Genomic DNA, 21762 nt, shown 5'->3' on the forward strand with positions numbered 1-21762 from the left:
CGTCTCAAACACCATAAACATTCTTTATATTCTTCAGTAAGTGGATGGACTGCTTTTCACTCTACCTGCAATCTGTGCTTAAGTGTTTTTGATCTAACATTCATACTCTGATGGATGTGTCAGAGAGCAGCTTGGAGTTACTATCTTGCGATCTAAATGCAAGACTTCACATGCAGTTTGTCTTATAGTGCTACATACCCTCCACGGTGAGTACAGCACTGCACTGCAAGTGTCCAACCACAGCCACGTACTCTCCTGCATCGCTGCTGTCCAGATTCTTCAGGATCAGTTTGTGTGCTTTCCTCTCAGACAGAATCTTGCACTTCTCACTTGACTTCAGCTCCAAACCTTTAAACATCCACCTAACAGGGATGTTGTCATGTGAGAGGCTCATCTCAAAGGAGGCTGTGCCATCCAACAGAGACGTCGCATCTTTTATCTTCTTCACAATTTTGATTTCTGCAGGAAAAAAGTAGCAGATAAACCACTCATGTGATATGATGATACCTGACAACATTGTGCACAATTCTTGGTTATGCTGATAAAATCTGACACTTACTCTCTACGTTGAGTCTGGCATTGGCAGAAAGTTTTCCAAGTTTGAAGGAGTAAACAGACTCGTCCTGTATGTTGCAGTCCTTGACCTTCAGCGTTTGGACCACGCCACTGGAGACGATCTCGTACTTTTCGCTGTTTTGCAGTTCCACCCCGTTCTTAATCCACTGGGATCCTTTCACATCGGGGTGTGTGAGCTCCAGTGTGAACACTGCTTCCTGGGTCTCCGTCACGGTCTGGTTCCTCAGAGTTTTCTTGATCTTCACTCCTGCATATAAATATAAAGCTCTGCTAACTTTAATGTATACACACGGAGGTGATTCGTTAGTTTTGGAAGCATTTTAGTTCTGTCAGGAGAGGTGGGACAGACAGAGACTGAAGTCCCCCCGGCTTACCTCTCATCACATCTGAGAGTACAAGTTCTTAACATCCAGCCTCTTATGTTAAAGGTGATGCAGAGCGCTAAATGGAGTCTATCTGTATGTGCTTTTACTCATAAATCATCTTTTTTTTTAATCAAACATACAATAGAGATATAAGTCTAATTAATATGAGGAATGAAACTTATTCTAATGTGCAGATATTATCCAGCTTCATCCTTGGCACATTGGTGTCACACATGATTGTATGATACATAAAGTATGTTGCAAGTGTTAAACACAGATTAACATGAGGGGATTTTGCTGGTGGTTAATCGTGTTTCGCTTCCTAATAGTGATCAGAATATAATCAGGTATAAATTTAACCAACATACAAATAAGAAAATATAATCTATAATAATGATTCTAGGTGCAGGCCTCTCACTGAGTGTGTGTGTGGAGATGACCTCAGAGGCTGTGGGTGTGTGTGGGTGTGGAGGATGGGAGGGGGAAGTGAGCCACTAATCTAAAAGAACGTCTGATTTTAATGTGCAGGATTTAATAAAAGAAATCATATTGAGTATAATGGGACAAATGAACAGAGTTATGAAGAGAAAAAGTGAGAAAATGAATGTGTTAGGACAGATGAGGTGGCAGTAATGGTGGATGGATGTCACAGCCACTGTTATTGAGGTGAAATTATAGCAAGTAACACCAGAGGAACAACCAATGCCGACACTGTGGGCTCACTAATTGGATTTAGGATTTTTGACTTTTTCTCTACTTATTTTTGCCGTTTGAGATTATAAATCCAAGAGGATTGAGATTTCCATTGTTTCTGAATGGGATGCAACTTCCATGAACTTGGCTCTATTTCTATTGGACAATATCCACACAGAGATGAGTGTGTCTGTGGCCATTCTCTCCTCAGACCATCTCCTCTCAAAGATTCTAATAAAATCAGCATTAACTCAGAATCAGTTAATTAGGTAAGAATAATTCAAGTAATTTGATTCTGTAATAATTATTCTAATTTACTTTGGCTTTTGCTTTAATAAAATACGTTGTATTCAAAAAGTTTCATTTGTGAACCTTTTTAAACTTTCGTGAAACAGTAAATGTAAAAACCTGAGGATGAATCCATATTAGTATAAATAGCTCCTATTATTCTTAGATTTACAAGCTGCTAAGTTACTGAGGGCTCCCATTTTTTTTTGTTTGTTTGTTTTAAATGAGAGGAGCCATGGTAGTTAGTACTTATAGAGGGATAGTTATTACTGGATGAATCCCCTCACCCATACGCTCCATCTAAGATCTGCTCCGCCTTCTGGGTAAAACTCATAGGATCAGAGATTAGGATTAATCCCGACTTCCAGTACTGGTCCCATGGATCGACCGTACAAATATAACACTTATTATAGTTACTAGAGCTATAATATGTATAATAACTACTGCAAATATTGTGATAGTGAGTCTGTCTGAAACTATCATAAAAGTTTAAACAAACATTTACCAAGTCATTATTTTTTGCGACAAATGAACAGGACATTCCCAGATAACCTTTAGAGCTGTATATAACAGACAAAATCTTTCAGTTTTCAGCACTCACTTTGCATTTTTCCCACAAAATGTTAATTTTTAAATTTTCTTTCAATAACTACTTTTATTTTGATTGTCGTATTTAATTTACCTCAGTATGTTCCCGGTAAATGTCCTGTTTTATTTATCTTGGTTATGTGAACACCATGTGTGTGTGTGGTAGTGGGAAGCTAGTACTTACCCTCCACCCTGAGATTAGCTGTAGTTTTGGAGTTGGCCACCTGGTAGGTATACTCTCCGACATCCTGTGGCCTGGTAATGTTGATGATGAGGCGCCTGATGGCTCCGTTCACCTCACTCACCACATTCTCATTGAAGTCAATGGGCTGGCCCTCCTTAAGCCACTTGCCCTCAGCATTGGCATTTGCAACTTCACACTCAAGCTCAGCAGTCTGAGACTCCGCCACTGTCACATCCTGCAGGGGCCGTGTAATGGCTCCACCTAATGGCAGCAGAAAGTAACATTTCTGTTTCACTTCTGACCACATGTCCTAATCACAGAAACAGCAAATGCCAACACACACAATCTTCTGTCATAATAAAAAAACAGCTGCTTTAAAATAATCCACGTTTTTGTCAAAGATGGGTATGGGTAGGTATAAATGTCAGCAAAATGTGAAATGTGTACCAACAATTAAGTAACAAATTATCATCTAGTGTGTGGATTTCCCTTATCTGAAGTGGCAGGTCAAGGAGCAGCAGTCTGAGAAGAGACCAAACCTTCTTCTTCCCACCCACTTCCTCCATCCAAGGTTGCACCAAGTAATTCCCAGGCCAGCCAAGAGACATAATCCCTCCAGCATGTCTCGTGTCTACCCTTCCTCACCCAGGAAACATCAGATGCACGAACCACCTTACCTGGCTCCATTCTATGTGGAATGAATCCCTCTCAGATAACTGAGCTCCTATATCTAAGCCTGAGCACAGCGATCCTTCAGAGAAAACTAATTTCTGTGCCTTGTTGTTAAGATCTCATTCTTTTGATCATTACCCAGAGCGTGTGACCATAGAACAGAGTAGGGACGTAGATCAACCAGTTTATCAACATCTTTGCTTTTACACCCACCTCTCTCTTCATCACAATGGAGGGTTACAGTGTCCAAATCGCTGTAGTCGCTGCACTAATCCATCAATCCCCTACTTCCCTCTCCTCTCACTCTGAACAAGCCCAGGATTCTTAAATTCCTCCACAAAAACTCATCTCTGGCCCAGAAGCAAGCAAGCAATGGATACCCCATGTTCTCGAATGCCTTCTCCTAATCCACAAAACACTTGTAGAATATGCTTGAATATTCTTGAGAGGATAGAAAACTTGTCCAGCTCTTTACGTTGAGGAATACAACCACGTTGTTCATCTTCAATCTGAGGTTCAACTAACTGATGTATTCCCTTCTCCAGTAATCTGGCATTGATCCTCCCAGGGAGGCTGAGGAGTGCGATCTTTCTTGAAGATGGGCACTACCACCCCAATGTGCCAGTGAGTCTTTTTTAAAATCAGTGATTGTGTAAATGATTTCATCTGAGTAAAACACACAATATCCATAATATCTTAAAAGTTAGACATACCAGAGACAGTAAGCTTGGCACTAGATGTCTTTTCACCAGCATGAAACATGTACTGGCCCTCCTCATCTTTCATGGCGTCAATGACTGTCAGAGAGTGAGCCTTTCCCTTTGACTCAATCTTGGATTTGGGTCCAGGTTTGATTTGCTGGTTCCTGAATGTCCAGACTGAGTCAATTCCAGGGTGAGAGACTTCAACATTAAACGTCACATTCTGGGACTCTGAACACACTTTGTCCTCCATGTGTTTCACAATGTGTACCTCTGTAAAAATGAAATGGTTAGAGTATGAAAGTGAGACTGGAACCTAAAAACAGTATCACGCTGAAAGTACAATGCTGTGAAAAAGTATTTGCCCCCTCCATGATTTTTTTGTATATATTTTTCTCACACTAATATTTTCAGTCAGCAAAATTTACACTAAGTTTAGACCAAATGATAATTTAATTCTTTAAGGAAAAAAGGTGCCTGAACTAACATGGCTTTATGTGAAAAAGTAATTGCCCCGCTTGTTAAATCATTAATTAACTGATTAGCCACATATTTTGGAAAGCCGAGTTCAATAGTCACACCCAGAGCTAATTACCAACAGACCTGTTGACTAGGGATGGGTACCGGTATCCGGTGCCATTATGGCACTGGTTCTGACATAAACGGTAGTAACCAGACCGAAAAGCACACATTTCGGTGCTTTATTTTTCCTGAGATGTGATACACTTTAGATTCTAGCCAATCATTTTACGTTTCCGAGGATAGTAGGCGGGCCCAGGTACGTACGTTCTTTTAGAGCAGAGCTACAGATTAAAAATGCCCAAGGCGAAGCGGTCAAAAGTCTGGCTGTACTTCACAGCAAAAGATGCAAACTCAGCAGCAACAAGTGCTTTAAGCTGATACTGTGATACTGTCAAAGGAGGTAACACCAAGAATCTGACGACGAACCTGGCGACGTATAGCATTTTGTTAAAAGCCGAGAAATGCGCCGTATTTGATAGCTTGCTAAACATGAGAGGTTTTTGGACAAAGTGTGTGTTCTCCATTCTTTAAGCACCGGTTCAAGCACCGTTTCAAAAGTACCGGTTTGGTACTGGTATCGTATAAAACCTAAACGATACCCATCCCTACTGTTTACAGACTCCAAAAAGGCACTGATTACTCTTCCAGGAGGTCACAAAAGAACCCAAAACAACCTCTAAAGAACTTCAACCTTTTACAGCCACAGTTAAAGTCAGTGTTCATGATTTAACAATAAGAAACATAAGTGCAAATATGGCATCCAAGGGAGACGTTGACTACAAAAGACACAGTTGACCAAAAGGCAAAAAACATTACAATGATTATACACCCACACGGTGATCTGAAGCACTTTAGCATATCCACCTTTAAACTGGTCAAAAAACAAAATAAAGGTTCAGGAGTCAGTCAAATCCAGTTAAAATCTGGACTGGGATCCTGTTGTGATGCTTTGGCGTGACTTTAAACAGACCGTTTATGTTCAAAAACCCTCCAATGTGGCAGAGTTAAAACAATTCTACAAAGACGGCAGACAACATTCATACACAGTGATGTGGAAGATTCAATGTTTCATTGCAGTTCTTCCTGCCAAGAGTGGCCTTACCAGTTATTTGGTTAGGATAGGCCAGATGGGTTTGGATAGCTTTTTGCCTTAACAGATAAAATCGTCATTTAAAAACTTTAAAAATTTTTGCCTTTACTTGGGTTATAATATTAAAATGTGTTTAATGATCTGAAATATTTAAATATGAGATATATGAAAAACAAAATCCAGAAGGTGACATATACTTTTTCACTGCACTAAAAATCTTTCTTACCTTCAACCGTCAGGCTACAGCTGGTGTCAACCTTGCCAACAACTAGTTTATAGTGACCCTGATCAGATGCAAAGGTTCTGGTGAAGACCAGCCGCTGCTTTGCTCCCTTTGCCACCATTTGGATTCGGTCACTGGGTGTCAACAGTTTGTCATTATGGTACCATTTGACAGAGCTGATGTCCTGGGCAGAGATCTTAGCCTCCAGGACAGCCTTTGTGCCTTCAATAGAGGATACATCCTTCAGTGGCACTACAATGTCAATAGCTGTAAGAAAGAGCAACAAGATGACAGTCAAAAGTCACAATTTTTTTTAACAAAATATTTTTAAGTTTATATTCAAACCCAATTCTAACTCTTACTTTGAACACTGAGTTTGCCTGAGGTGGAGATGTCCTGGGCAGGAACCACAAAAGAGTACAAGGCAGCATCTTCTGTGCTGATATTCTCCACCAGCAGCTTGTGAACCATCTTGTCAATGACAATGTGGATACGTTCCGAGGCAGAAATGGCCTGGCCGTTCTTCATCCAGGTTCCCTCAACATTCTCTTGGGAAAACCTGACCTCCAGCTGAGCAATATCACCCTCACAGACTATCAGATCAGTCAGGGGCTGCATCAGTGTCACTGGACGCACTGAAGGCAGAGGTAAAAACATGCAATCAGACAATTACCCACAATGTTTTTCAACAGGTTAAAGTTGTGAAACAACAGAACGCTGTTGAAATACACTGATGAAAATTCTCTTGTTTGCCAGCAGCAGTAACATGCACTTCACATTTTAAGCTTACGTTTCATTTTTAGTGAGGCACTGGTCTTCAGATCACCGCATATAAAGGTGTATTTTCCCTGGTCCTCTTTCCTGACATCCTTGACAGACAAAGTGTGTCTTCCTCGACGTGACGATATGATGTATTTATTGCTGGGTGAGAGAACTTTGTCTCCAAAGAGCCAGCTGCCCTCAGCATCTTCACGAGATAACTCGACCTCAAACTCGCCAGCATAGGATTCTGGTACCTCAATGTTCTCCATTTGTTTGATGAGCTCGAGAGCAGCACCTGGATACAGAACAACATACCGAACCATTTTTATGTAATTTACAGGAACAGGACAGTTCCGGTGGATATTCTAGATAAATTACCTTCCACGTGAAGCCTTGCACTCGTTCTTATGTTCTCATCATCTGCAATCACACAGGTGTATTCTGCGTCATCCCTCATTTCAATCATTAGCACAGATAGGAAGTGGACTTTTCTGTCAGAGTGCATTCTGTATTTGTCTCCTGAGAAGATCTCCGTGTTGTTCTTAAACCATTTGACTCTGACGAAGGGTTCATTGGTTTCACACTCAAAGGTCACCATGGTATCCTTCTCCTTGGCACTCGTATCCTCCAAGTTTTGGGTAAAGGTAACTGCTGTCTTGGCTGCAACAGCGAAATGAAGAAGACAAAAACAAATCAAGACAAAGAAAATTTAGCATGGCGCAGAAATGATTTTAGATGAACTTGCTTTACCTTGTACAAGCAGGAAGGCATGACTTGAGGACTCCCCAGCAATATTAATGGCCTTAACCATGATGCTAGCAGAATCTTGTGTTTCGACATCTCTTATGACCAATTCACATACATTGTCCTCAGGCCAGTACCAGTAAATACGGTCAGACTTTTCCAGCTGAATGCCATTCTTGAACCACTGACACTCAGGTTCTGGTCTACCAACTACTCTGACTCTGAAACGAACCTCATCCATTGGAGCAACAGTCTTGCTTGCAATGCGTTCCAGGATCTTGGGTGCTTCCATGCTGGGAGAGAGCAGGACCCGTTCAGGTTTTATTGTGGGGATAGTGAGTTTACCCTCTTCCTCCATCCTCTTCCTTTCAGCTTCTTCTTTCTCTTTCATATGATGGAGCAGCTCCTCTTTAGTCTTCTTCAATAGGTCTTCATAAGAGTCATCCCTCTTGCGAGACTTAAGCTCTACAGCCGAGATAGACTCATAGAAACCCTCCTCTGTTCTGCGCTTGAACTTGCTCTTCAGTTCTTCAGACTCCTCTGAAGTTTTCTCATGAAGAATTCTCTGTGTCTTACGCAGCTTAACCACTTCCCTGTCTTGTGAAGCCTCACTAGGTCGGTCCATCTTCACAATATCAAATCCAATCTTGCCAGGCTCGTGTGTAGCCTCTGCAAGTTTTGGTTCTGGTGCACGACGCAGGACAGTTCTAAAGTCTTCCCTCTGCTGGATCTCTAGCTTTACTGTGTGCTCAGCTGTTCCTAAAGGATTGTCAGCAACCACCCTAACCTCTCCTGAGTCATAGGACTTGATGTCAACAATCTCTAAATAGTAAATACCATCATAACGGAGTCTATATCTCTTGCTTTTGCGGATAAGTTGTCCGTTGAGGTACCAATTAACCTTTGGTGCTGGATAACCAGTTACTCTGCAGCGGAATCGTGCAATGTTGCCTTCCAGCACTCTTGCTGGTTCAGGAAGCAAGACAATATCAGGTTTTGTCTTTTCAGATTCTTCATCAGCGCCGACTCCTGCAGGTCCTCCCTCATGAGCCATGCGCTCAATCTCATCCATCCTATATGCTCCCTTCCTGCCTTCAGGAAGTTGTGTTTCCTCAACAAGTCCCTTCTCATCCTTGACAATCAGGGTGGCTGAGGTCTGGTCAACTCCACATTTGTTTGTGGCTCTGCAAGTAATAACACCACTGTCCCTAGCATAAGCAACTTCATAATCAAGGCTGCAGTATCCAAATTCATTGACCATATGCAACCTATTAGCAGCAGCCAGAGGTTTGCCATCATGCAGCCACTCCACTACCATATTGGGGTCACCAATAGGAGTGAGTCTACACTCAAAATGGGCTGGTCCAAAACACTTCATTCTGATAGATGTCAACTTCTTCTTGAATTGTGGTTTCTGTTGCTTCTCCTTGTCATAAAGATCACCCTCCTCCCACTGCTCTTGGCCGTATCGCAAATGAAGCGGCTCCAACTCGGGTGCTGCAATCTCTTTAGCTTTGTAGGTTCCTCTAGGAATAATGAGCTTCCTCTCGGTTTGAGGGGCAGCAAAGTCCACCTCAACATTGACTCTGCAACGAGTGGTGTCTCTACCAGCCTTGTTGATGGCTGTAGCAGTGTACCAGGCGCTGTCTGAGCCTGAAGCAGATGGAATCTGGAATTTGGCTTCTCCTTTGGTGCCATCAATCCTGAAAAAGTAAAAGGTCACATATACTGAAGAAAGCACTTTTATACTGCACTGAAAACAAAATATAAAATACTAGATATTACATACTTTATCTGTGGATGCTTGTGTGGGGTGATGATGTCACTGTTTTTCAGCCACACAATGTCTGGCAGGGGGTTTCCAATGGCTTTGACAGCCAACTCAACCAGAGTGCCCTGCTTTACAGTGATGTTTTTCAGCTTTTCAACAAATTGAGGACGTGCCAGGGTTTCTTGAGCTATAGATAGCAAAAAACAACACAATGTCTAACAATATGATCTTTTGGTTAACTAAAAAGTTCAAGAGTGCTATATATCACTCACCATCAACAGTAAGAGTTACATTGAGAGATGCCCGTCCAGCTCTATTCTGAGCAACAACCGTCCACTCTCCAGAGTCTTGTGGTAGGGCTGGGACAATGATCAGGGACTGAGTACCATCCTCTTTAATCACTATCTTGTGTGTGTTATCATTGATCACTTGTTGTCCTGGGAAAAGAAGGGCAAAATGAGTTGACTGAGAGGCTGAATCAGAAAACAAAGGTAGACATCAAGAAATTTTTCTCTGCTACCTTTTCTGTTCTTACCATTGTGGAACCAGTATGTGTCAGGCATTGGCCTGCCAACAACTTTCAAATCAAATCGGGCAGTTTGCCCCTCAGAACATTTTATTGAGGAGGGCTTCATGACAAATACAGGTTTGTATAGTCTTTCAAGCTGAGCCTCATCTGTTTCGTCAAATCGACGGGCAGGAGACTGGCGAGGAGATCGGCTGGAAGAACGCCCTGGGGAGCGGCTCAGAGAACGAGGAGATGTCGATCTGAGAAAAAAGCAGTGTCGTCATTTGACATGGCTGCAGTTAAACAAAACAAATTTTAATGTAAAACATGCAGTGGATAGAAGCTTTGAAAGCTTTCAACCTGATATTGTGTGCTTATTAAAAGTGTGTGTATTATTAGTGTATTATTAAAGCACCACTATTATTCTGCTAGTCACCAATATTGTCTGCCTTTTTTAAAAGCTAAGCTATAAGCCAAAACATCCAACGTCCAGTTCTCATGGCGATATGTGATTTTCTTAATTTCTTTTTTAATTGTGCCATCATTAGATTACCTTATCCTCTGTACTGCTGGCTGTGGTGTGTATCTCTGCGGCGTTACAGCTTCGGATGGCTCCACATAAAGCTTTCCAGAGCTGACTGCATTTCCCTTCATGTTTGTGGCAAAAGCAGTGTACACGCCTTCATCCTCTGGCAGCACCACAGGCAGACGAAGACTGGCTCGCCCATCTTGAAGAACTTCAATTTGGTAACGCGCACTGGGCCTGATGCGCTGGCCATCTTTGTACCAGGCAATCTGGCACAAGATGACAGTAGATCAACAAAGCTGGCTAAACGCTATAAAGCTGTGAGAGTGCGATGACTCGACAGAAAGCATGAAACATAGCTGTTTGTTGTACTGTCAGATTTAAATGTTTCTCTTTACAGCAACGCTGGAATGGTATTTACAAAATAATAAATAAAGGCCAAAAACCTATATTTCTTGGCAAACCAAATTATTTATTATAAAGCATCACTCTGATATACCCAACTTTGGTTGGATGAGTGAAAGTTGTTTCACTATATGAATGTGTCTCAATACCTTTGGCAGTGGTTTTCCAACCATCTTGCAGTGGAAAGTGACTCCCACTCCCTCCATGATCCTGTAGTTTTTCACTGGTGTGTCAAAGGCTGGCTGCACTGCCTCCTCATCTGCTATAGTCACTACCAGCTCTCCGTCCTCTGCCACAAGCTCTCTGTAAGTAATTGTCATGATACACAGTTCGATCTTCTGTATTATCCTCTCCTCAAAGGCTGAAATGAGGAATTCCTGCAAAAATGATGGACATTAATTATGAACCGTAGATTGAGATCTGTTATCACAGCACTGCAAATGTTTATAGCACAAGTACCGTTTCTGAGACAAAGCTCATCGGGGTTATTGTCCTCCTCTGTTCCAATTCATACTGACTCACGACCACGGAGGGTTCCTGAACCACTGACGTAGTCACTTCAGTTTTATATGTTACATCGTGCTGCTTCATATGTGCTTCATATTCCTCTGTAAACACAGATACGGATACGCAGATAAAGCCAGACACATCTTTTCAAAGTGATTTTTAAAGAAAGTTTAAAACTGCAAAAAACAAAAAAAGGATGCTAGTACCTTCCTCCAACAGGCTGGTGGAAGCTGAAGCTTCTCCGTGGGGATTTTTAGCAAAGATGGAGTATTCTCCGGCATCGTCAGCAAAGGTCATCGAGATCTCCAGTTTACATTCTCCAGTTTCCTTGTAGGCAACTTTGTATCTGATAAGAAAACCAAAACAAGCTAGTGCTTCATCGTCACAGCATGATTTCAAGGCTCAATAACAAATTGTTCTACCTTAATATTTGGTTTGTCACTGCCATTACTTACAAAGTAAAGTGGATTTTTATTTAAAAAAAATAAAAAAACGATATGTTAGAGAGTGTACAACGTACAAAAGACAATGATAGCTAGCTCCAGTTAAGCAAATCCACAAAAAACATTGGCCGGTGATGTAAATATGTCTTTTCAAAGACACTAACCTGCTTTGCAATGACATGGTCATCAGAGGACCACTGTTAAAAGGACCTCATAAAGAAAATATCTGAACTGCTAAACACACGTAAGTTACCTACATGTTAATAAAGATCATTATCACAGTTGTGGTAATTTTTAAGGTCTGATCTAAAACATTAAAAATATTGCAAACATTACAAAACAGCTGACTCATAACGGAGCAGGACTATAACTGTTCCTGTTTGTTCCACAGATAGGAGATGAAATCAAAGAGATCAAATACTTATTTCACTCAGTGACATGCAAATCAATAGATTTCTGGTTGATATCTGTCTCTGTTCATTTCTTTGCAAGTCAGCAAACTCAGATATTCAGCAGGGGATCCATTTTTTCCTGTATGTATTTTATAATCTGTATCACCTGTATCCAGTGGTAAGCAGCACGCCATTCTTCTTCCAGATAATGTGAGGTCTTGGATTTCCTCCAACCTGGCATTCAAACACAACACTTCCTCCCTCCACTAGCTTCTGCACAGTGGGTTTCTTGATGAAGAACGGAGCTGCAGGTTCTCCTGCGCTCAACTCTGTCACTGTCTGCAGCTTTGTTTCAGCTGCAACACTGAAGAGGAGCAATAGCTTTATCAATTCTGCAGCTTTGGATTCTTACATGACAATAAATCTGCAAAGAATGAATCTGACTTTTACAACTCACGTTTTTTCTTGTGTGATTGCAATTTCTGTGACAGCTGTTTCCTCTCTGCTTTCGATTTCTTCTGAAACTACAAGAGAAAGTGAAAGTCAAATTAGTTTGTATAAAACTTGATGATCTGTAGTTTAACATGTTTTAGCATGTCCACAACTTGGACATTTGACTCTGTTGTGTTCATCAATTTTGTACCAGGTGACCGCAGGCTCGTGCAAAAATCCAGTTGTTTTTCTCCTCTACAGTAAATTCATTTCCATACAAGCTTGTCAGCTTTACTTTGGCTTATCATTCCAGTATAGATACCTTTCACAAGCAGGTAGCAGGAGGTGCTCACAGTTCCTGCTTCATTGGTGGCAGTGCAGGTAAACCGGCCACTGTCTTCAGCAAATGCCTCACGAATAATCAGCCTGGCAAATCCGTGCTCGTAGCTGATCTGGAAGTCAATGGAGCTCTCGATCTTGTAGTCCTCCCTGAACCAGATTATGACCGGGGAAGGGTGACTGCTGATTTTGCACTCCAAGGTCACTGACTCACCTTCGGTCACAGTCAGGTTCTTCAGTCCCTGAAATAGTCATAAAGAAGTTTATAGGATGTACGGCGATTTTACATCACATTTATATTCTGAAGACAAAAAGGCCTACTAGGAGTAAATAGTGATCAGAATACGCTCTTTAACTCACACGTTAAAATGTCCTCGTCTTGTAATATTGTCAAAATTAAACACATGCTGGAAACTAGTTCATGCATTTGTTACTTCTTGGCCAGACTAATGTAATTCCTTATCAGGCTGTTGTATAAGCTCTGTTAAATGGTTAAAAATCGATCCTACATGCTGTAGCGAGAGTACTAAGGGAGAGAAAGAACGATCATATTTCTATAATATTATGTTGTGAATTGTTTTCATGTTCTCGTACATTATTGGGTTCACTTAGCAAAAAATGTAAAAATATATTATTCCTTACATTGAATGTAAAATAGATACATTTGAATCACAAACTGCAATTATGTAGTATTATTATGAAAACTGATGACAGGAAGAGCTTTAAATGTTGCTACCTTCAGTGGCTGTTATGAAGTCAGATGCAGCACTTTGTGAAAGGATCAGTTATCTTTTAAAGTTTTCACTACAAAACATGTTACCTTACATTCATTGGGTCTTTCCTTTTGATAAAGTGTATGTTTAGGGCTGGATCAGGTTTTCTCTCTGATATTTAAGGTACATTCTTGCCAACTAGCTCTTTATAAATAAGCTGAATTTAATTGGAAACAGGAAGCAGATAGGAAAAGTACTCACAGCAATAAGAGTGGGTGGAACAACAGGCTCCTGGGATCTTGTGGGCACTGCAGCCACCTCCTGCAGAAACCAACAAGACAACTTAAAAAATTGTCCCCCAAAAAACAAAGTATGGGGTTCTGTTAGAATAAAGGGAGAAAACAGGTTAGAGTAGACAAAAAACCATATAAAGAGGACAGAGGGATGAAGGTGAAGCAGCAAAGACAGGAATAAGAGGAGGAGGATTCTTCATGAGGCAGGTGAAAGGCAGCATATCAGTTGCTGCTGCGTTAAGATAGGTAGAAGAACTCAGGTGAACATCCACACAGGATTAAGTTGAGGAACGATAGGAATGATAGCAGTGAGGACATCAGACCAACCTGAGGCTCCCATTCCTCAAATTCTTCCTCACTAAACGCATAAGCGCCTCTGCTGTCAAGTTGAGTCTTATATCGCACATCTCTGAACGGTGGTGGGAAGGGCTCAGGTATCACATGAACCTCCACCGCCGCCTGTCGAGACGGACTGGGAGATTTGACTGGCTTGATGATCTTTCTGGGGGTTGAAGGGGAGGATAGCTCTTTGTGCAGTGTAGCGATGGCAGAGCCAGCAAGGGACACCTGATCAGCCAATGAGAACAGCATTAACCATCACACACAGATAGTGAGTCCAAATTCTGCTGGGGATTAGTGAGCAAGAGACACTGAAGCTAAACAGGAAATCTAAACCAGCTAAAAACGGACTAAAACTGAAACAGGTTGAGAAACAGCAACTGTTTCTTTGCTGTGACTGATTTAATCCGTGAGGTGGGATTATCTGATGATAGCTGATTTAGATGGTTTTTCCACGAGGTGACTGCTTCATCTATTCTACAGACTACTACTCTGAACCAAAACACAAAGTCATATCTAAGAAAAAAAAACAGTGTTACTATTGCTGTTATATAATAACCACAAGCTATAGCTAGTGGATGTTATGATGGGGTAGTCCTCAAAAGAAACAAATGCTGTGGTAGGATGGATGATACTGTGAGGACGGGATCAACGGGGATTAGACTGAAGGAAAACTGTATGTTAAGATGTTCACATTCAAATGAAGGTTTTGGGACGACGATGGCCTCAAGCTGTTCTTCTTACCTCATGTCTAGGTTCATGTTTAGGAACAGAAACTTTAGAAACTGTGAAATGTGGAACTGGGGGCTGGACGACACCAGTGTCCACACAGGAGAAGATTTCTGTTGTTCTCTGAATCTGGAGTAATCAACAGAGTGTGTTAGGATAGTTGATGCTCCATATCATTAAAATGAGACGTAAGTAACTGAATTCAGGGAACTCGTCCAACCTGAGAGACCTGGACTCTGTGCTGCTCTGCAGACACAGCAGGCTCAGTAGGAAGTGTTTTTGTTGCAATAACTTGTTTCTCTGCAGTTGCTGCCGCCTGTTGCTTTATCCTCAACTCCACATCCTCCTCTTCCTCTTTCCGAACACCCTCCCCATGCACAGGCTTGAGGACACGAGCAAGGTCAACAGCGGCCACCACTGTAGCCACTGCCTCAGCCTTTTTTTCTCCCTCATCCTGAAGACACAACAAGCAGCACACACATCTCAGAGAAGACAATGCTCCACCAAAAGCCTTAAGGACTGAAAAAAACACGACAAATAAAGCATCCATAAAGTCACGCAACACAGAAGTGAAATATCACGCAGTCTTCTATCCAAGATTCACAACTTGAGGTTCAGTATCTTGTCCAAGGATACTTGGCATGCAGCTCGGAGCAGCCATGGATCAACTCATCATCCTTCCAGTTATTAGATGAGCTGCTCTACCATCCTGATCTGCAGTCACCTGATGAATTAAATGCATAAGGTGGCTGTGGGAAGACACAAACCCAGGGCACTGTCGCAGGAACTCGAGCCCTCAGTATGTGGGTCATTTTCTCAACAATGTGACCAAACACTCTCTCTTTATCCTGAGCCAAAAACTTCTTATCTAAATGATGCAGTGCTGGCTATTTTAATAATTGTGATTTGTACAGCACTTTGTGATTTTTTTGCCTGTAAAAAGTGCTCTATAAATAAACTTTTCTTATTTACTAGAATGTCAATAAACCTGCTGTGTATGGTTAAAATGGGACCTTCCTTTTTTCTCTTATCATTGCTGACTAGTGCAGCGCACTAGTGCAGTATATATGTGTGTGAATGTGTGGATGACTGAATGTGGTGTAAAGCACTTTGGGGTCCTTAGGGACTAAGTAAAGCACAAATACAGGCCATTTACCATTTATGCCTACAAACTCAATTCTAAAAGATCTCACAGAAACGTCTTGTTTGCAAACTGATTTAGAATTTTTCAGCCACACCTTCTTAAAAAGAGCTTTGTTTTTTCTTTGGATTGAACATACATTTTTCAAAACTGACCCTTTTGCTGCCCAGAGCTTGATTGTTACTGATATTATCTCTATGATGAGTTCAATTCGATAAATATGATTTTAAGGTTATGAGTGAATTCAAAACAGTAACAATGTCCTGAAGGAAGACTGGGTCAAAATGACAAAGAGTCACACTCTGGCAAACAGGATAATCACATTAGAAGCCACAGCTAATAACCAAGAAAGGACAACGTTGCATTAAAAGAAAAGAAAAGAAGAAGACAGAAAGAACAGAAAATAAATGCATGTTCACTTTACATCCAATACATCGGCACAGCTGGGCCAACATGTTCACAACATAAAAGTTAGTGATGTCAGTTTAAAAAGCAAAATTAAAAACAGAGTATTTGTCCGTGTTCATTCTGCAGTCACAAACAAAACGCATGTCAGGTTGGATGTACTGATTGAGTTGAGTTAACCAGCATGCAGGCTGTACCACTCTCACCTCTCTGGTGGCAGCCACCTGCTGCTCCCAGTGCTTCTCCATGTGAAGCTGAGTGGTGCTGCTGACAGCGGTCATGCTTGCCATGCTGGTATAGCTCGCCTCAGTCGCGTAGTCTCCCTGTTTCCAGGGCGGCAGAACCTCTGCAGAGGTAGATACCTGCAAGTAGTCGATTGAGGTTACGCTTTATCTAACACACGTTCAAAAAATGAAGGTCTGCAGATTTTAACAGCAGTTGTTGTGTGTGTGCTTCGAGAGACAGATCAAAGCCACTTTATGAACCAGTTTTCAAACTTTATTCATTGTGTTTTATTTTTCCTCTGTATCCTGATGTTACATGTGATCTCCTGCAGATTTTCATGTTGCCTCTAAAAATTGTTATTACTATTGCCAAATGCTGTAATTTCAGTTACATCATATATACATATATACTTTTGTAGAATAAGGAGGGGATGTTTTTCTCATTATCATTTAATATTTTAATATGTCATTATTAGTTCCTTAGAAGTATATAACCAGCTTTGCATTAAGCATAAATTGAAGTTTTTGATCTTACATTATTCTTTGCATTACAGTGATGGTGATAACTTTAATTTGATCTTTCTTACAGGTACCAGAATAATAACATGATTTTCCATTGCAGATGTAACCATGATCATTCCATACACATTGCAGTTTGTTGCTCATTTTAGAGTTGTGCTCAAGGTAATTAAAGGTTAAAAGCTACAGCCAGCGCGAGTCTGGCTGATCTATGGAGGGCAAAGGCTTTGAGCTTGGAAGGCCGCACGCGCTTACACAGCACTTATAAGATGTCATTCTTGGTGATTTTGTGCTTAGTCATGTTTTAATATGTTTTAAGTAGAAGTAGCTGATCCAGCAATATTCATTTAATATTATATACTTGATTTAGAGCAATACACACTAATGGTCTTAATAAATGAAAGAGTCCTTGTAGTTGCCATGTTGTGTCTCAGCAGGGTACAGACGGTTCCAGGAGAAGGGGGGCAGTTAGCGTCTGCCCTCGGGAAGGAGACAATGTTATTCTTTGTGTTAAATAAAATTGTCAACATTGATTGTATTACACCTGTCACTACGCATGAGGGGGCGTTCTAATACCCTGATTTCATAAAACTATGGAAATGTGTTTTTTGAGATGAGATCTGAGACTGTCTGCATACAGTGTCCATCTCCCACGTGTGTGATCATTAAATCATCGTTTGACTCAACCCGACCGGACCAGTGTTGTTATTGTGGGTTTTTCCTCTGGTGTCCATCTCCAATATTTTTGAACCATAACATTTTGGGGGCTCGTCCTGTGGTATTGGGGTGGACGTGCGAGGTGTGGACGGTCTGAGGTTGTCGAGCGGACAGGCACGGACCAGGGATCTGATGTGAGTGAGCTTCCCGGGTGCATCTAAAAGGTAAGGCACTGCCTGTTGAGTTGATTCCCAAATTGTGCCAAATTGGGCTGCATTAAATTAAAAGTTTGCTCACTGACGTTGCTGGTGGGTGTCTGTTTTGATTTTGATGAGAATCACCGTGTGTTATGCAGTTAAAGTTGTTTAAGAGTATTTAATGAAGTTGAAGAAATATGAAACTGTTCCCAGAAGTAACAGAGAATGTTGGGTTTGAGTCCCTGGATATTGAGCTGAAGGCTCAGGTAGTTTGGTAGGGAAATTAGGACAGAAACTGTTCCCAGAAGTAACAGAGACTGGTTAATAGTTTTACAAATTAGGACAGAAACTGTTCCCAGAAGTAACAGAGACTGTTTAATTGGTCGTAAAAAAGTTATCTTTCTTCGGTGAGACCCGTTATGGTAAAATTTTTCAAAATCGGTTAGGTTAAAATTATTATAGGACGGCAGCCCAGAAGTCTGCTAAGAAGCACATAGCCCGGGGGTTACGCCCCCTCCTGGCCGTGGACGCGCGGTCTTGACCTGTCGGCGAACAGGGGTAGTTCAGTTTTGGTTTAACTGTGGGGTACAGGGCATCCCGAAATAAGCTAGGAGTTACCGAGACTCCTCATCGTTTGAAACGGTGTCATGTGCTTGTTTGGACAAAGTTAAATTGAGTTAGGGATTTAGAAGTTAGGTCAGAAACTGTTCCCAGAAGTAACAGATACTGTTTGATTGATTACAAAAAAGTGAAACTTTCTTCGGTTGGACCCGTTAATTTAAATTTGTCGAAATTTGTTAGGTGCTGAATCTGTCAGGCCTGTCAGTGGTTGTAAATATAAGACGTCTTTTGTGAATAGAATTCTATCTGAGCTTTGTGTGACCCTGTGTGTGATGAGAGCGCAGCTGCAGCGCTGAGAGCTATTTTTAGACGGTGTGAACATGCAAATGAGTGTGTGGCTGGGAGGAGAACAGAGCTTTTCACTTCCTGCCCAGAGTGTGTGTGAGCCTTAGAAGCAGAAGGCCTTTTATTGCTGAAAGTTTGTAAATATGCTGCTGGTTTTGATGTTAAAGATGTCAATAGTTTCTGATTTAAAGAGAGTGGTTTAAATAATTTTCAGACATACCTTGCAAATGTGCTTATAATGAGTTGGCACTCGGCCTTTGAAGGTCAGAAGCTTCGTTCGGCGTGACTGTCCGGATTGATAAAGTGTAGTAAATGCCTTGAGTGCAGAGGGTTAAATGCAAACAAGCTTACAAACACATAGGTTATGATCAGAATAGATCCCTAGAAGGCTTTTGAATGTTTTAAACCAAGTGGGAATCACTAGAAGGTTATTTGTTAATCACAGTTGATTTATGTAATGTAAAAAGCATTTAAGACTGAGTAACTTCAGTTTTTGAGGAGCATAAGAGAGTGTTCCTAGATCAGAGTAAGCTGCTGTAAGTCAATTGAAAACAATTTAATTAAATCTTAAATATTTTATACTGATAATACAACTGATTTTAAGTCATATCTTTAAATAAGTAAAGTTCATGAAGTTTTCTGAGCTGCCATGACACAGAGAAAGTGGAGTGTTTCACCCTGAAAGGATGAAATGATGCTCTGCCTTTGTTGTCAAGTTCAAACATAGGCCTTAAATAAATATGAGCCACTAATAAGCGTGACATAATTAATAATTTCAAACAATAAAGCACATTGGGTGAGTGACCCAGATAACAATAATTTATGAGCACGCAATAAAGTGGACCTGTTAGAACCCCTTTTGACATTTGTCCCTTCAACAATAAATGATTATATTGTGTCCCATGCACTAAACAGTCCCATTTAATACTGTTAAATCGTTGTTTAAATAGAATAAGCAAACATGCCTGTGCTTTATTTTGCAACCTGTAACATACAAATAGCAGAGGAAGACGGTCAATTGGAGGTGACCTGCAAATGTCACATAGTGACTGAGGAAGGTGTTTCACCTTATGAGATGACAGTGTGGTCCGAGATTGAGCTGCATGAGCTAAATGCCTATATACAACGTTGCCTATTTTTATTTCAAGGCTTAAAGGAGATGACTGAGCATGAAAATGATCCAAATTGGGAGCCCACAGAGGCCGCCCACTTTGCTCAGGCTAAGATAGAGTCGGTACTAGACGGTTTTGATTTTGATATGCTTGCTTGGGAAATAATGTAATTATCTGTGGAGATGTCTCCAAGCGATTAGTAGATTTAAAGGAGACAAATGTGTGCTTGAGAGTGCGTGGTTGAAATTGTGGGTGTGGGTGTGTGTTTGAAAGGCTTTGAAACATATATTTGATTTGAATAAAGCTAATCACAGTACTATGGTTTGGCATTGAAGTAGAGCGAGCTATACAGCTAATTATTGAGGAGTTTGGATTTAATTGGTCCATTGCTCCCTCGCTCGGTAAACAACACAGTGAATTTGTTAGTTTGTGAGCAAACATGATATTGCTTTGGAGCAATTTTCTGTGAAAAATTTAAGGCTGTGTGAATGCATTTGAGCTGTGTTATTGTTTTGTGCCCCAAAGTTAACATGCAGTGTGTATGAGTTTATAACATTTATGTTCCAGAGTGAAAAGTAGTTATTAAAAGTGAATAATAAAAGAGGCTTGGTTAAGTCTTGACACACTGCGTTGGCTGTGTGTCTTACCAAGCAGATTACAAGGAGACAGTGACCCTGGGAGGAGCGAAAGTATTTCTGAAAGCTAACAGGCAGACATTGCGGAGTGATCCAGAAGGAGGAGCCGTAAAACGTCACAAAAAAGGGAGGTAAGCTTGTGTTCTAGGATAATGGCTGACGGCCCGAACACGACACCTACTGGGCACAGAGGCTATAAGCCTCTAAAGGAGCAGCAGCAACAGTTAAAAAAAGCTATTCGCTTAGCTTCCCCTGGATCAACAAAGTTAGCTGAGAAGGAAGCCAAAGCAATGGAAGCTGAGCTAAACAAGTTTATTGCTTCCCAACAGAGAGGGCTGGATGACAAAATAGCCCTAAGTCTTGTGCTCAAAATAGAAGGAGAGAGATGTGAGCAGCAATTGGAACAACTGCAAGCCGAGGCAGAGAAACGTTCAATTAACTGGAAGATTAAACAACAAATCAAGAAACTACAGCAAACTCATGCAAAGTGTTGCAAGTGGATGTTCTTGTGGAATGGAGCATCTTCCTGGATGGAGGAGGATGACACACCTGAAACAGAAGATATGGAAAGCATAATGGAGGCTTTGAAACAACTGAAAGACCAAAATAAGAAGCTGGAAAACCAAATGAAGAACTGGATTCCAAAACCAGGAGATGCTAACAAGTATCACACAGCAGAGATTCTTCCTTGGGCCACATTAACATCTAATGCCGTAGGACGACAATATGTCATGCCTGTAATGACCCTCAGAGGAGGACAAGTTCAAGGCCCCGATGGACAGACGGCAGTGGTTGTAGGAGGAGTAGCTGATGTTGAATACACCAGAGCACCACGGGTGTTTCATAATAAAGGGCCTATGACAGTTAAATGTCAGTCCCTGAATGGGGAAGGGAAAGAGATAACATCAGCTGCAGAGGAAGGCTTGCCTTTGCCTTCTAGTTCACATGAGAGAGGAGACAGGCCAAAAGCCGAAGCATCAAGAGAGAGCCTGCCAGACCAGACTGGAGAAGCGGATTGGACCCCAACAAACGAGGAAATGATTTCACCGGTGGAAAGGATGGCACAACCGGCTTTCATCGGACTGCCAACACCAGCAAGAGAAGAGCAGGCCCAAACCAGGTCAAAACACTCCAAAGCAATGGCCAAGTCAGACACATGGA

The 21762-nt window shown here is 41.3% G+C and overlaps 1 protein-coding gene across 1 annotated transcript in view; it reads right to left on the reverse strand.

Annotated features, from left to right (window-relative positions):
• The window catches only part of ttn.2 (titin, tandem duplicate 2), a 228147-nt gene that overhangs the window by 189918 nt on the left and 16467 nt on the right, over positions 1–21762 (reverse strand). The window contains exons 8-28 of the mRNA XM_080290745.1: positions 16558–16713; positions 13706–13765; positions 12715–12973; positions 12418–12484; positions 12127–12324; positions 11332–11471; positions 11078–11226; positions 10768–10995; positions 10241–10482; positions 9715–9947; positions 9452–9616; positions 9198–9366; positions 7415–9111; positions 7043–7324; positions 6693–6959; positions 6265–6537; positions 5906–6169; positions 4080–4340; positions 2695–2955; positions 560–823; positions 199–459 (exon numbers count right to left, since the gene is read on the reverse strand). Of these exons, the coding sequence (XP_080146871.1) occupies positions 199–459; positions 560–823; positions 2695–2955; positions 4080–4340; positions 5906–6169; positions 6265–6537; positions 6693–6959; positions 7043–7324; positions 7415–9111; positions 9198–9366; positions 9452–9616; positions 9715–9947; positions 10241–10482; positions 10768–10995; positions 11078–11226; positions 11332–11471; positions 12127–12324; positions 12418–12484; positions 12715–12973; positions 13706–13765; positions 16558–16713 (5896 nt within the window). The remainder of the gene's footprint in view (positions 1–198; positions 460–559; positions 824–2694; positions 2956–4079; positions 4341–5905; positions 6170–6264; positions 6538–6692; positions 6960–7042; positions 7325–7414; positions 9112–9197; positions 9367–9451; positions 9617–9714; positions 9948–10240; positions 10483–10767; positions 10996–11077; positions 11227–11331; positions 11472–12126; positions 12325–12417; positions 12485–12714; positions 12974–13705; positions 13766–16557; positions 16714–21762) is intronic.

The sequence above is a fragment of the Astatotilapia calliptera genome, chromosome 16, assembly GCF_964374335.1.
Source record: "Astatotilapia calliptera chromosome 16, fAstCal68.1, whole genome shotgun sequence".
NCBI lineage: Eukaryota > Metazoa > Chordata > Actinopteri > Cichliformes > Cichlidae > Astatotilapia > Astatotilapia calliptera.